The sequence below is a fragment of the Propithecus coquereli genome, unplaced genomic scaffold (assembly GCF_000956105.1).
Source record: "Propithecus coquereli isolate 6110/MARCELLA unplaced genomic scaffold, Pcoq_1.0 Scaffold42, whole genome shotgun sequence".
NCBI lineage: Eukaryota > Metazoa > Chordata > Mammalia > Primates > Indriidae > Propithecus > Propithecus coquereli.
In genome coordinates this window covers 2,561,234-2,574,955 of record NW_012149952.1, presented here as the reverse complement: position 1 = coordinate 2,574,955, position 13,722 = coordinate 2,561,234, and the positions used below count along the sequence as shown (strand labels likewise).

The 13,722-nt window shown below is 55.3% G+C and overlaps 2 protein-coding genes across 2 annotated transcripts in view; one reads left to right on the top strand and one right to left on the bottom strand.

The window, feature by feature from the left end:
- Positions 1-2,391: 2,391 nt before the first annotated feature.
- PPM1N (protein phosphatase, Mg2+/Mn2+ dependent, 1N (putative)) lies at positions 2,392-5,518 on the bottom strand. The gene is made up of 5 exons (XM_012653455.1): positions 4,592-5,518; positions 3,904-4,021; positions 3,725-3,830; positions 3,575-3,635; positions 2,392-2,460 (listed from the first exon to the last, which is right to left on the bottom strand). The coding sequence occupies exons 1-5, from the start codon at positions 5,516-5,518 to the stop codon at positions 2,392-2,394; spliced, it is 1,281 nt and encodes a 426-aa protein (XP_012508909.1).
- Positions 5,519-6,788: 1,270 nt separating this feature from the next.
- Positions 6,789-13,722, top strand: part of RTN2 (reticulon 2) — a 7,621-nt gene continuing 687 nt past the window's right edge. The window contains exons 1-9 of the mRNA XM_012653243.1: positions 6,789-6,846; positions 8,465-8,509; positions 8,603-9,073; positions 9,183-9,434; positions 12,039-12,246; positions 12,614-12,752; positions 12,873-12,942; positions 13,068-13,114; positions 13,187-13,248. Of these exons, the coding sequence (XP_012508697.1) occupies positions 6,813-6,846; positions 8,465-8,509; positions 8,603-9,073; positions 9,183-9,434; positions 12,039-12,246; positions 12,614-12,752; positions 12,873-12,942; positions 13,068-13,114; positions 13,187-13,248 (1,328 nt within the window). The 5' untranslated portion in view covers positions 6,789-6,812. The remainder of the gene's footprint in view (positions 6,847-8,464; positions 8,510-8,602; positions 9,074-9,182; positions 9,435-12,038; positions 12,247-12,613; positions 12,753-12,872; positions 12,943-13,067; positions 13,115-13,186; positions 13,249-13,722) is intronic.

Below are 13,722 nucleotides of genomic sequence, written 5' to 3'. Positions count from 1 at the left end.
TGCCCCAGCATGCCCCGCTATGACTCAGTTTCGCTGGCGGAGGACGGCGGGATCATCCCAGCGATCCGAAGGGCAGAGAGGTTGGGAGACCCTCCCAGGTGCCGGCTCCCGGGAGCACCCTCCCCCACAGGCCGGCTCGGGGCTGAGCCCAGACGCCCTCCAAGGCTTCCGCAGCGGGTCCAGCAGGCCCCGCCCCAAGTGACGTCACTCGCGCGGTCGCGCCCCTTCCATAGAGCGCCACCTGGCCTGAGTGAGGTGCCCTAGCCCTGGGAAATCTTCAGTTCCACGTTTACAAATGGGTAAACTGAGGCCTAGAGGAAGGGAATAAATCTGGCCTATGGCCCTCTTGCCTGAGCTCCCAGAACCCCAAAAGCGAAGGGATGAGTGTAAAACCAGCAATTCTCAGGGCCCAGCTGACTAGGTGAGAAAATCAACCTTTCCAGCCTTTGTCCCAGCCCGGTCCTCTGCCTGGATGCTGTCCTGCTGTCCTTCACCTGGGGAATGCTTCGTCCTTCTAGGCCAAGCTCTGACATTAATTCTTCTCTGAAGACTTGAGTGACCCTCTCCCCTTCTCCACCCCGCTCTGGCAGACCTTGAACCCTGAGCCACCTAGGTTGTAATTGTTTCTCTGTGTGTCTCTCCAGGCTGTGAGTCCTTCAGTGGCAGGAGTAGACTTAATTGATTTCTGGAGCTCACCCAACCCAGCCAGGCCCAGAATGCAGCTCAACAGACATTTAGCCAACTGAATGAGAACCCCAGGACTGTGTGACCTTGGGCAAGTCCTTTCTCCTCTGGTTCTCAGCTTTCCCATCTGTGAAATGGGAGGGGTGACACTTCTGGGTGCCTCCTGTGCTACGGCAGGAGTCAGCAAACTTTTTCCAGAAAGGTGAAGATAGTAAATATTTTAGACATATTAGACATAGGGTCTGGTTTCCATATTTTTTCTTACAACCCTTTAAAAATGTGCAAGCCATTGTTGGCTCTAAGGCCATACAAGACACATAGCAAGACCCCTGCATTAGAGAACTCTTGCGTATGTGCACAAGGAGCCTGAGCAAGGATCTTTATGGCAGCAGCGTTGTGAGAGCAAGAAATTGGAAATAAATGTCCATCAAGAGGAAAGAGTGAAACCCTTGCACATCCCTTGTCAGAAGGGTAGGCAGCATCTAAAAAGAATGAGATATGAAAATGACATGAAGGAATCTTCAATGTATTACTGAGTGGAAAAAACCCAAGTTGCTTAATGAGACATAGGTATGAAAAAAAATCAATGAAACATCTAAGGTACCATATACGTGTGTGCACACGCAGAGTAAAAGGTCTAGAAAAGTCCACTCCAAATTCATTGCAGGGGTTGCCAATGGGATAGGGAGTGGGATTGTTGGGAATTTGGTGGTCATAGAGATCCCAAGGCTCATCTTAAAAATGCCAAATTCAATCCTGTTTCTAGGTCTTCGCACTGGCTGTTCCCTACGCCTGCCTTGACATGTTCTTCTCTGGGGTATTAGCATGGCCGTCTCCTTTTCTGTTAGTTCTCTGCTCAATTGTCCCCTTCTCAGAGACCTTCTCTGATCCCCCTGTTTAAAGCAGCCACCCCAAGATGGAAAACTGAGTGGCCAAAGGACAGAGGATGGAGAAAGACTTTTCACTGTACATCATCTTGTACCCTTTGCATTTCAAACCAAGTGAATTCATTGCCCATTCACAAACTAAATGAATTAAGTAAAATTTAAAAATTAAAAATTTGACATGAAAAAACCCTCAAAGTAGCTCCCCTAGTCATTTTCTCATCATGTTCTCTGTTTTATTTTCCTTGTGACACTTGTCCGTGTCTGAGATGACTTCATTTTTTGGTTCCCTTGTTTTCTGTCTCTCCCAACTTAGGAGGCCACCCCCACGGGGCAAGGATCTTAGTGGCCTGGTCTGCCTGGTTCATGGCTGTGACCGGGGCCTGGCACACAGCAGGGGCCCAATACATATTTGCTAACTGACTAGGCAACTAATGTTTGTTTTTACAAGACAATGTCTTTGGAATCACTTATGTAATTAAAATTTAATAAAGACTCTCCCCGATGTCCCCTTGAAAACAAATGAAAAATAGGAAGGAGATTATTGAACTGGGTGATCTCTCAGAATCTGTCACTCCAAATATTTCAAAAACATTTGGTTGGGTTTTTTTTTGTTTTCTTATTCTGGTCTGCATGGTGGTGGAATTTCCCCTCTCATAAGACTTTTCTGTGAGGAAGCAGGAAAAGGGGAAATAGGCTTTCTGGGGTTCCTCCAGCGCTTGTCTTCCTTCCTCTGGTCTACGTTGCTGGGGAAGGGGCAATTTTCTTCCTGAGTTCTGTAGAGGCCCCAGTTGAGCGGAGGGTCCCCAACGGATGACAGCCGTCAGGCCTCCAAGTCCAAGACAGAGCCCGAATGCGTGCGGGTGAGCTTCCCCGCCCCATCTCGCGCTTTCTGTAACACAAAATGCGGGAGGGAATGAATAGGAACCCCTCCCTGCCTCTCAGCACCTACTCCCCTGCCTCTGGAAGCAGCACTGCTTTCCTCTGAGGGACCACCACGGCCCGTCTCTCAATCCATCCAGGTTTGGCTGGAGTGCACCCCAACCGCAAATGCTAGGGGTGGGTGAGTGACCCCAGCCTGGCCAATCAGAGACACAGTGACTGGTCAGGCACGTGACCCAGCGTGGCCAATGAGGAGCAGCCGTAGGACCACTGAGGCAACTACTGGGAAATTGGCTAGCTCTCTCCCTCTGCTGGGGCATGGCAGGCTGGTGGGATGTGCGCCTGGAAATGCAACTCTCTACTACCCCATGAGAGACCCTGCAAGGAACTCAAGCCAACTCAGAGGAAATAAAACTAAAAGACGTCCTCTGACAACTGGATGCAGACATGCCTTAAAACCCTGACTTCTTCAATGACATGGTCCAGTAAATTCCATTTTGCTTTCCCAGGTTGAATTGGGTCTCTGTCACTTACCACTCAAAGAATCCTGACAAGTACCTCCTTATGCTGCTGGGAAATTATCAACGGTCCCCTGTCATCCACATAATATTCAGCAAGCTTCCTTCTCTGCCATGCAAAGGCCACGGGACTCTGGGCCCAGCTTCCTCCCTCACATTTCCTCCCTGACCCCCACCCCTTGGTGCACCTTCACCTCTTTGGACATCTCCAAATTCCCCTCTGCTATCTGATCCCAATTACAGCCTCTCTCGTCCAAGACCTGGACCACACTCAGAGATGTCCTGATGGTATCTTCTGTGCATCTGGGTCTTAGAATTGGTCATTAACATTCCCTGAATTTTTCTGCCTGGGTGTGGGGACGTGCTTGGGATGGGGGACTTTACAGAGCATTACAGGGGCTACATTTCTTGGAAGGGAAGCACAGTTTCTTCTTTTCTGCATCCTCCCATCATGCCTAGCACAGTGTTTCAGGACCAGGAGTGAGAATGTATTAATGCATCAGGCAAGTCCCTTGTCCTTACTGGCTTTAATTTCCCCACCACTAAGAGGGGTAGGGGGGCTGGATTAAATGCTCCTAAGAGAAACATTCGAGTGCTGGTCCTTACCTCCCAGCACTCTTCCGAGGCCTGGCAGAGCTGAGAATAAGCTTCAGCGATGACATTGGCCCTGGAGAGCAGAGGAAGGCCCTCAGAAGGGGACCGTTCTCCTACCACCCCACCCCCCATTCCACCCCACTCCACCCCACCCTAACTCACTTGCAGTACAGCCCTCCCCCAGGAGGTAAATCTGGGATGTCCTCTGAGGCCAGAGTCGTAAAAACTGTGTTTAGGCTGGGGGGCTCCTGAGCAGAGGCACACAGCTCTGAGAAAAAGGCAAGAGTTATGGGAGAGTCCTTCCATGCCAACTGCCCCTCCTACTCCGTGTGCCTGCTCACCAGCGACTCTGCGGCCCAGAGCTGTGTCCAGTGCCAGCTCCCTCCTGATCGCCTCCTCACAAGGCCTGGGAGCCCCAGGGAAGCAGACCAGGATGCAGGTCATGTTGTCCAGGCTGCCCTGAAGAGGGTGAAGAAAAGGGAGCCCAGTGGGACATAGTTGAAGGCAGAGCTTCCCCAGCAGTCCGGATGTTCAAGTCCCCCCTCCTCGATCTGGTTATGCCCCTTTCTCTCAGGTCCCACCCACCTGCCAGTCCTCTCCCACTTGGCCCAATCCCTTAGATCGCGCCGCCGCCCTGTCCCAGGCTCGTCCTATTTAATATTAAAAGATAACCACGCTCCTTCTCCGAGTTCCGCCTACTCTGCTGTGTACCTGCTCTTCCATTTCCGGCACTTAATCATACCTCGTGCCCTGGCCCTAAGGCTTACAACGGTCCTGTTCCAAAAGACCTCACCCCTTCTCTTAAATCCCTCCCACTCACCTATCCAGCGCTACTACTCTCCCATTGTGCCTCAAAGCCCTCAAGCTCCGCCCTCCCCACATTTTGGCCCCGCCCGTTCCAGCAGGCCACGCCCCTTGGTCGAGCCCCACCCCCTCCTTCTCTAGCTATATTCTAGCCTCTCCATCCAAGCCCCAGCGGTTCTTCCCTGTAGTGCACCAAGCCTCAATAATGCCACGCCCCCCCAGGACCTTGCACAGACACGTGTCCAACAGCTGCGCGCAGAGAAGCTCTGGGGCCAGGCCCAAGCGGAGGCGGGAAGCCACCAGCCGCGCCAGGGCAGCACCAGACATAGCGTCCCACACGCCGTCAGAGGCCAGGACCATGAACTCATCCTCAGCCTGCCGTGCCAGTGCGGCCACCTCGGGCTCAGCGGAAACGAGCTGCAGCTCCGGGGGCCTCCCCGGAGCTTCCTTGTAGGCAAAGTCCCCCAGTGCTCGCGACACAGCCAGAGAGCCCTCGATGCGCCGGCGGCAGATGGTGCCGCCCGCGTCGTGGATGCGCTCCCGTTCCCGGGGCCGGAGAGGCCGGTGGTCCTCGGTGCTGAAGGCCACAGCGCCGGCACGGCTCAGCACGGCGCGAGAGTCACCGCAGTGCGCCAGGTATAGAAAGCTCGGGGAGACAAGCAATGCCACCGCCGTGGAGCCACCCGGTTCGCCGCGGGGCCAGAGCGAGCGCAGGCGCTCGTCTGCGTTCAAGAAGGCTCGGCGCAGCGCCCAGCGCACGCCCTCGGGCTCGCCAGGCGCCGGGCCCAGCGCCTCGAGCACGTGGCCTGGCAAGTGGCGCGCGCCAAAGCGAGCAGCTCGCGCCCCTCCGTGGCCGTCGAGGACAGCGAAGAAAGCCCAGCCAGGGGGCAGCCCAGGTAACGCGAGCCAAGCGCAGTGCGCGTCCTCCATGCGCGCGCGCCAGCCCTGCGCTGCGCTGGCCCCGAAGCGCAGCCCCCACGACGCCGCGGCACCCCCGTGTGGCTGCTGGGTGCACCGTGGCGCGGCCAGGAGAGACTGAGGCCCGTCGAGGGCCCTGCGCCCCGCCTCCCCCTCCTCCTCCTCCTCCACCTCCTCCTTTTCCTTGCGAGCAGGCCAGAGGAGACGCTCCAGCAGGCGAACAAGGGCCGCCATCCTTCAGCCCTGGGATCAGGAAGGCTCCACCCTCTACACCTGCCCCCCCTCCATTAATCCCCTCCGCTGTGAGATTTGAAACTATCTAAATCTCCTTCCTGTCCCTTGACCTGCACTTAAGTCGGGTCACTAGGAGGAACTGCACTTCTGGTTTTCCACTCTTCCGCACCTTCAAAGCGGGATTTGCGATCTGGGTTAGGAAAAATGGTAATACTGTAGTAGCAAACTATTACATAGCGCTTACCGTGTGTCACACACCATTATACGTCCTCGTCTCCAATTTACGGGAAGAGGAAACTGAGTCACAGAAGTAATCGGTGTTACAGGGAAATTAACTCTAGAATCTGTTCTCAACACAACATGCATGGTTTCAGGTACCAGCCCTGCTCAGTCCAAGCTCCGCCCACCTCATTGGTACAGCCCCCCAGCCTGAAAACCTTTAAATACTGTACTTCCTTAGTTGGACCCCTCCCCTGTGGTCCCCTCCCCCAGTCCTTCGGTCGTTTTCTCTTCCAAGTCTCGCCCATCCCTTCAAGCACACGGCCTCAGACCCTTCCAGTTTTCACAGTCTTGGCATCGCTTCTAACTCCGACCTCGTCCGATTATTTGAATAAACTATAAATTGGTTTAAGCCCCACCCATGTCTGAGTTCCTGCCCTTGCCTCAAAAGTTTGAGTCGTTTCTTCCCGCCCCCTTTCCCACTGCCTCTGCGAAACAAGGCTCGGATCTAACCTCGGAGCCTTAGGATCTTCCTACCCACTCCTCAGTGACTAGCTCCGCCCCAACCCATTCTGAGATCCAGGCCCCCATCCTCTCGCCAATGCTCCTTCACCTTTCTCTCCCTGGCCTCTCACCTACCCTAGGCCCCACCCCTCTTCCCCTAAAGGCCGCTCCCGTTGCGTGTAGACCCCGCCCTCCAGGCCGCTTTCCACTTCGTCCTGGTCCGGTCGCCCACCCCTAGCTCCGCCCCTCTAGTAAAAAAGCCCCGCCCCTCCTACGCGAGCTCCTCGCTGTTTCCCCGCCCCCTCGCCCTCCCTCGGGTCCCGCCCGGCCTGTGCTCTGGCCCCGCCCCCGGCCCCGCGCTGCAGTGCCTTCCCACCGCTGCCCCGCCCGCCCCCGCCGAGCCGAGCCGAGCAGAGGGCGGCGGCGGCGGCTGCTGGAGCGGCCGGGGAGGCGGAGGCGGCGACGATGGCGGCGGCGTCCTGGGCGCGGCGGAGATGAGCTCCAGCGGCCCCGGGCCCAGGTCGGCGCGGCCGGAGTGGGCGGGGGTCCCGATGCAGGCCCGAGGGGGGCCATGGGGCAGGTCCTGCCGGTCTTCGCCCACTGCAGTGAGTAGAGGGAAGCTTGGGCCTGGTGTGGGGCCCAGAGGGCCAGGTGGGCTCCTCCCCGGTATCCCCTCCGCGCCTGCCCGCGGGAGAGCTGGGATGGGGGAGGAGGCGAAGGAGACAAAGGAAGCTCTCCCCTCCCCCCGCGCTCTGGCCGGCGACTGGGGCAGCATGACCCGGAGGACCCGGGTGAAACAGGGCGGAGGTAGGGGGCACCGAGATATCTGGCGAGGGGCGCGCTGGGCGCTGGGATGTATCGCCTGGCCCCGCCGGGGGATGAGGACGCGCGCAGGGAGCTGTCCCCTGGCTCTGGTGCTGGCCGCAGCTGGAGGGGAGGGGTTGAATGGAGGAGTAGAGCCAGGATGGAGAAGAGGGGTCAGACTCCCCATGACTTGTCTTCGAATCCTACCCCTGTTTTCTGCCCAAGAGGCACCCCCGACCTCGCCCAAATTGTCCAAGCCCCTGTGCCCGGAAAACAGCCATCCCTGGGTTGGGGCAAGGACTTATGGGACCTTAGCAGGCTTTACCGCTGATTAGTGGCAACCTGGGGAAGACCCACTCTGCTCCAGCCCTCTGATTCCTCAGCTGAGGGGGGCGAGGGGGGGCGTCAGATTTCAATTTCCAAACAGTATTGAGCATCTCCTGTGTGCAAAGCCCCAGGCTGGCTCTGAAGGGCTGGATTTCCGATTGAAAATTCTTGGCCCGATCCCCACAATCTCTGAGCTCAAGGCTGTAACAGTCCATGTCAACCGTTCTCTGTCCCACACCCAGGGGTCTGACAGCTGGGGATTTCAACACTCTCAGATCTAGCTACTTGCATGTCTTGAGTGTCCAGATGCCACAATTCTAAGAATTTGTGGTTTCAACATGTTGGAGTATCATCCTTACATTCTAAGATCTTGTCCTTACTTTGGATTACAAAGGAAGGACCTGCTGATCTCCCCCTCTTACCTCTCTTCCCTCATTTCCCATCGCTCTGCCCATCAGTTGCTCTGTTCCTCAGATATGCCAAGCATAACGCCTGCATCAGGGCCTTTGCACTGCCCTTCCCCTCTGCCTGGAAGATTCTTCCCTAGACATGTGCATGGCTTCCTCATTCATTCAGGTCTCTGCTCAAATATCTTATCAGAGAAGCCTTCCTGACCATGCTGTCTGAAACAGCACCCCTTTGCTTTCATGAGTACCTTGCATTATTTTACTCCATGCACTCATCCACACCCAACATGAAATATTCACTTTATTGTCTGTCTCTTCCAGAGTGTTAGCTCTATGAGAGCAAGGATCTTGTCTGTTTTATTCACAGCTGTATCCCTAGGGGCTAGAACAGTGCCTGGCACATAGTAGGTGCTCAATAAATAGTTGTTGAAAGAATGAATTGAAACTTTCTAAGATTCCCAATTTGAAGATTCTATGATTAAGGTTCCTGGCTTTGCACTTCTAAGACTCTGAGCCTCTGATGGCAGTGAGGTTTACAGTCTGTATGCAGAATGTTCTAAAAGTCCCGTGATTCACATATTCTAAGATTCCTTAATTCGGGCCATCCAAGATTCCAGGACTGGCACACTTCTGCGATTCGGAGAGTCTAAGCTTCTAAGAGTCTTCGATTCTTTCCCTCTCACAGAAGAAGCTCCGTCTACAGCCTCCTCTACCCCTGATTCCACAGAAGGTAGGTGGATGGGGAGGATGTGAGGGGGTCACTGCTAGGCAGGTCAGAGTCCTGCTCAGAGAAGCTTACGTGGTTCTCCTTCACCCAATGCAGGAGGGAACGACGACTCAGATTTTCGGGAGCTGCACACAGCCCGGGAATTCTCGGAGGACGAGGAGGAGGAGACTACTTCGCAGGACTGGGGCACCCCCCGGGAGCTGACCTTCTCCTACATCGCCTTCGATGGTATAGTGGGCTCCGGGGGCCGCAGGGATTCAGCTGCCCGCCGCCCCCGGCCCCAGGGCCGTTCAGTCTCAGAACCACGAGACCCTCCCCCTCAGCCCGGCCTGGGCGACAGCTTGGAGAGCATCCCCAGCCTGAGCCAATCCCCAGAGCCCGGACGCCGTGGTGATCCGGACACCGCTCCCCTGGCCGAGCGGCCCCTGGAGGACCTGAGACTCCGTCTGGACCAGCTGGGCTGGGCGGCCCGGGGAGCGGGATCCGGGGAGGACTCTGCCACCAGTAGCTCCACTCCGCTGGAAGACGAGGAACCCGACGGATCGGAGGTGGGAGAAGCTGGGGAAGGTGAGATATCCGAGGTGCTGGGACCAAAGCCAAGAGGGGTGGGTGGGTCGTCTCTCCTCAGGGCACCTCCAAGGAGAAAGCTCACGGCCTTCTCTCTCTACCACGCCAGAATTGGACCTACAACTCCGACTTGCTCAGTCCTCACCGCCAGAGGTCTTGACTCCCCAGCCCAGTCCGGGCTCTGGGACCCCCCAGGCGGGTACCCCATCCCCACCCAGATCTCGAGATTCGAACTCCGGTCCTGATGAGCGCTCACTGGAAGCAGAAGAGCAGTGGGGCCAGCTGGAGCGGGAGCCAATCAGGGGACAGTGTGTGGATAGCACGGACCAATCAGCATTTACGTTGGGGCCACACCTTCTAGGTAAGCAGCGAGTGAGAAGGTGTTCCATTGGACTACAGCGAGGCAAAGTGTGAGGATTGGCATTTGAAGGGACCAACCTCGCAAAGGAACAGAGGCTAGCGGAGCAGACAAGAGGTATTGCTATTGGCTAGACTTCATAAACGCCGGCCTTTTAAAAATGTTCCTGTTATCTGAGACTACAATTGGCTCTTTAGATATGATTCCCCGCCCACTTAAGAGTTAGCCCTTCTTCGAGCATTAGGATTGGCTGATTGCTATAAAATATTCCTCCCTCTTTTGGAGTGCTCCCCCTAGAGGTTTATTTTGTACAGGCCAAATACCTGAAAAACTAAAGCTCTTTCCTAGATGTGGCCATGGGACATTTGCAAGTAAACTCTATGCCTTTTGGCTCTGTTGTCCGGGCTAGAGTGCCGTGGCGCCAGCCTAGCTCACAGCGAGCTCAAACTCCTGGGATCAGGCGATCCTCCTGCCTCAGCCCTCAGCCTCCGGAGTAGCTGGGATAGAGCCACCATGCCCATCTAATTTTCTATTTTTAGTTGCCCAGATAATTATTTTTCCCCTATTTTTTAGTAGAGACGGAGGGGGGGGGTCTTGCCTTTTTGCTCAGGCTGGTCTCGAACTCCTGACCTAATGTGATCCTCCCGCCTTGGCCTGCTAGAGTGCTAGGATTACAGGCGTGAGCCACCGCACCTGGCCAAACTCCAGGCCTTTTTAAAACTCTTCTTTTCCTTGACTACATCTGTTGGCCAGTTGTAAAGAGACCCAGCCTTACTTTAAAATATGCTCCGCCTCCAGGAACGGCCAAGGGTTGGTCGTAGACATCACTGCTTTTGCCTGTTTACAAGAGAGTTCCAATTTTGGAATTGTCCCCACCTCTATGGACAGCCATTGGCTGGGTACAAAGGGGCCCCGCCTCCCTACTCCCTTCCTCCGGGTTCCACTGAAGTGGGTAAAATCCCCGAGAAGCAGCGGTGTCCGCGGCCTCTCACTCGGAGCCGAGATGGGGAGTAAAGGTGGGCTTGTGGGGCGGTCTGGACCCGGGCTGGGGGTTGGCGGAAAGGGGTCCAGATTCGCTCTTATCTCCCTCAAATTTGGGATATGTTTCCTGTTGTTCTGAGTCCCCGGCGCTGCAGGCTGGGGCTGGGGGATCAAGGGGGCGTCTAGGGAGGTTGTGGAGGGAGCGTGGGGTCCCCTCTCCTTCGAGCCAAGGCTTTGGGGCCCAGGAACAGGGAGGCCCCCTCCCCCAGCCTTGGGCCCAGGCGGCACTGTCACTCAGAGGCTGGACGTGCCAGCACAGCTGCGGGTGAGGCCCCCTCCCCCCAGCGTGCCTAAACTTAGACCCCGCCTCGGGCGACCTGGCCCCTCCCCCACCCACTGGCGCGTGCCTCCCCAAGTCTGCCCTGGAGGGCCCTGCCTTGGGGAGGGAAGGGGGCTACCCTATTTAGAGGAAATGGGAGTTTGTGTGTGAGTAAGTGAGGGAGGTCAGCCTCTGAGAGAGGCCAGTGGGATGGGCCAGTTTGATTGGAGCGAGAGTGGGAGAAGGGAGAGGATCTCGAAAGAAATAGGAGGGTATTGAGCTTCTGGGTCAGCGTTCAAATGGGAGTGGAGTTTCAAAGTTTATTACAACCATAGATGTGTCAAAAAGGAAAAAAACAAAAACAAAAAAACTTTAGATGGATGAGATGAAACATTTGGGTCCAGAGGTCACTGGTCAGGGTTCAGATACAGCTTGGGAGTTCGGAGATGAGCTTAGGGTCTCAGAAAGGGGTCAGAAATCTGTGTTAGGGCTTAGAAAGGAGTATGGTGTTATTAATACATTTAAGACATAGAAAAATGTGTTGGTAAGGGTATTAAGGAGATACCACTTTACCCCTATCAGGTTGGCAAAAGTTAAAAAACAATAATATCCATTGCTGGGTAGGATGCTGGGAAAAGATCACTCTCATGCTGTTTGTGGAAATAAGAATCGTTACTGACATCTTGCTAGTAAGCAATCTGACAAAATTTATGACATTAATAAATACATAACCAGTCCAGCCAGCAATTCCAACCGTGGAAAATAGAAGCTCCAGGAGGTAGGAATATCTGTGAAAAAGTGTTGCTTGCAGCACTCTTTGCAGAGGAGGAATTAGGAAACAGGGACTGACCCAGCAACAGGTACATGGCTGAATAAAACGAACGATGGCGACACCGCAGAGTGCCATGTAGTTCTCAAAAATAGTGAATTAAGAGCCATTCTGGTTGACTAGGAAGGAATTCTAGGAGGAACAGTGGAGTGAGAGATACATGATGTAAAAAAGCGTATCTACAATTCCATTTTCATAAATAATGACCAGGATGCATCGGTTTGTACTTATGTGTCCACAGGTAATTATACGGGGAGGAGCAAGATTAAGGGGATTTGCTAGATGCTTAAGTTTCCTTTTCCAGAAGAAGGGAGACAAGCATGGAATAAAAGAGGTCACTAAAAATTTGGAAATAGGGTTAAGGCTCAAACAGGTGGGTCCAGAAGTCATGGTTCAGCCGTGGGACAGGAAAAGGGAAGTCAAGAGATCAGCCAGGTCAGGTACAAGCCCCAGCCTGATGCCCCCCACCCCTCCACAGTGGCGGACCTGCTGTACTGGAAGGACACGAGGACGTCGGGAGTGGTCTTCACAGGCCTCATGGTCTCCCTCCTCTGCCTCCTGCACTTTAGCATCGTGTCCGTGGCCGCCCACGTGGCTCTGTTGCTGCTCTGCGGCACCATCTCTCTCAGGGTTTACCGCAAAGTGCTGCAGGCCGTGCACCGGGGGGATGGCGCCAACCCTTTCCAGTGAGAACCCCTGGCCCCTGACCCTAAGCCCCGTCCACACCCCAGCGCTGACCCATGACCGCAAATCAGGCACTAACTCTCACCCTGGCCCTGACCCATCTGCTCCTTTTTTCATCCTGATCCTTTAATCCAACCCCCACCAACCCTAATCTCTGATCCTAACTTTGTACCCTTGATCCTTGATCCTTTCTCCTGACCCTGACCTTGACTCCAGCCCTCTACACGTGGTTCCTTTGATTTGTGCCTCAGTCCTAACTCTGGTCTTCTCTGCAATCCACGTTTCTTGCCCGTTTGCAGCCACCCCACGCCCCATCACCAGTCTGAGCTTGTTGCCACTGAGTCACCCCACACCCTTTTGTACCCTCAGGGCCTACCTGGACGTGGACCTAACCCTGACTCGGGAGCAGATGGAACGTTTATCCCAGCAGATTGCCTTCCGCATGGTCTCTACGGCCACGCAGCTGCGGCATTTCTTCCTGGTAGAAGACCTCATGGACTCCCTCAAGGTGCCCTGAAGCCCTCGTCCCCTCCTGGGTTCCCAACATTCACCTCTGTGCCCCTAGGGGGTGGGAGGGCCATTGCCGGGAGTGCCCTGTGGGTCCGCTCACCCTCTCCCTCGCCCCCAGCTGGCCCTTCTGTTCTACATCTTGACCTTCGTGGGTGCCGTCTTCAATGGTTTGACCCTTCTCATTCTGGGTGAGCTGGGAAGGTTGTGGGGGCAAGGCGGGGAGCGGGGGTGTTGGGGTTTGGTGGAGGACAGGGCTCCAGACGGAGCTGTTTATCTCCTGGGAGCACCCTGACCTCCATCTCTGTACCCGCAGGAGTGATCGGTTTATTCACTGTCCCCCTGCTGTACCGGCAGCACCAGGTGAGCATGGCAAGCCTTCAGTTGCACCCCGCCCCCAGCCAAACAGAGGCAATCTGACTGCCTCCCTTCCAGAACCTGGGTGCCATGGACATGTCCCAGCCAGTCACAGGTGTTCTGGCTGCTGCCCCTCCGCAGTAGAGCTGGAATCTAACGAACGTGTTTCAAGAGCTGGAGTCAGGCATTTTCACTGATGTCCCCTGACAGAGCCAGAACCCTACTGACATAGCCCAACTCACGGCAGGTGAACTAACTGATGCTCCTACCTGAGGATGGATGCCATCCAACTGGCATGTGCTAGCCAGAGAGAGACAGCCTGGCTGATGTCTTCTCTCTGTGACACAGCTTGAGGCTGAACAACACCCGCCCCAGCCAGAACCAGGGACTGACAGACGTACATTCCAGGTGGAGACAGACTGACTGATGCCCTCACCCCTGAAACAGCCAGGGGCCTCACATGTCACATTCTGGTGGGATAGCTGTTGCTGGGGACACTGACGTAAGCAGGACCAACTGACAGCCATGCTATCCAGAGACAGGCAGACAGACTGACACTGCCTTCTCCAGCACAGCCGAGAGCCAGATGATACTTGCCCTGCCAGGTAGTCCTA

Coding starts and splice junctions, on each gene's coding strand:
- PPM1N (XM_012653455.1), bottom strand. CDS start 5,518: ATGGCGGCCCTTGTTCGCCTGCTGGAGCGTCTCCTCTGGCCTGCTCGC. Junction 3,831..3,903: donor TCTGGGCCGCAGAGTCGCTG/GTGAGCAGGCAC, acceptor CCTTTTTCTCAG/AGCTGTGTGCCTCTGCTCAG. Junction 2,461..3,574: donor CCTCGGAAGAGTGCTGGGAG/GTAAGGACCAGC, acceptor TTTGTGTTACAG/AAAGCGCGAGATGGGGCGGG.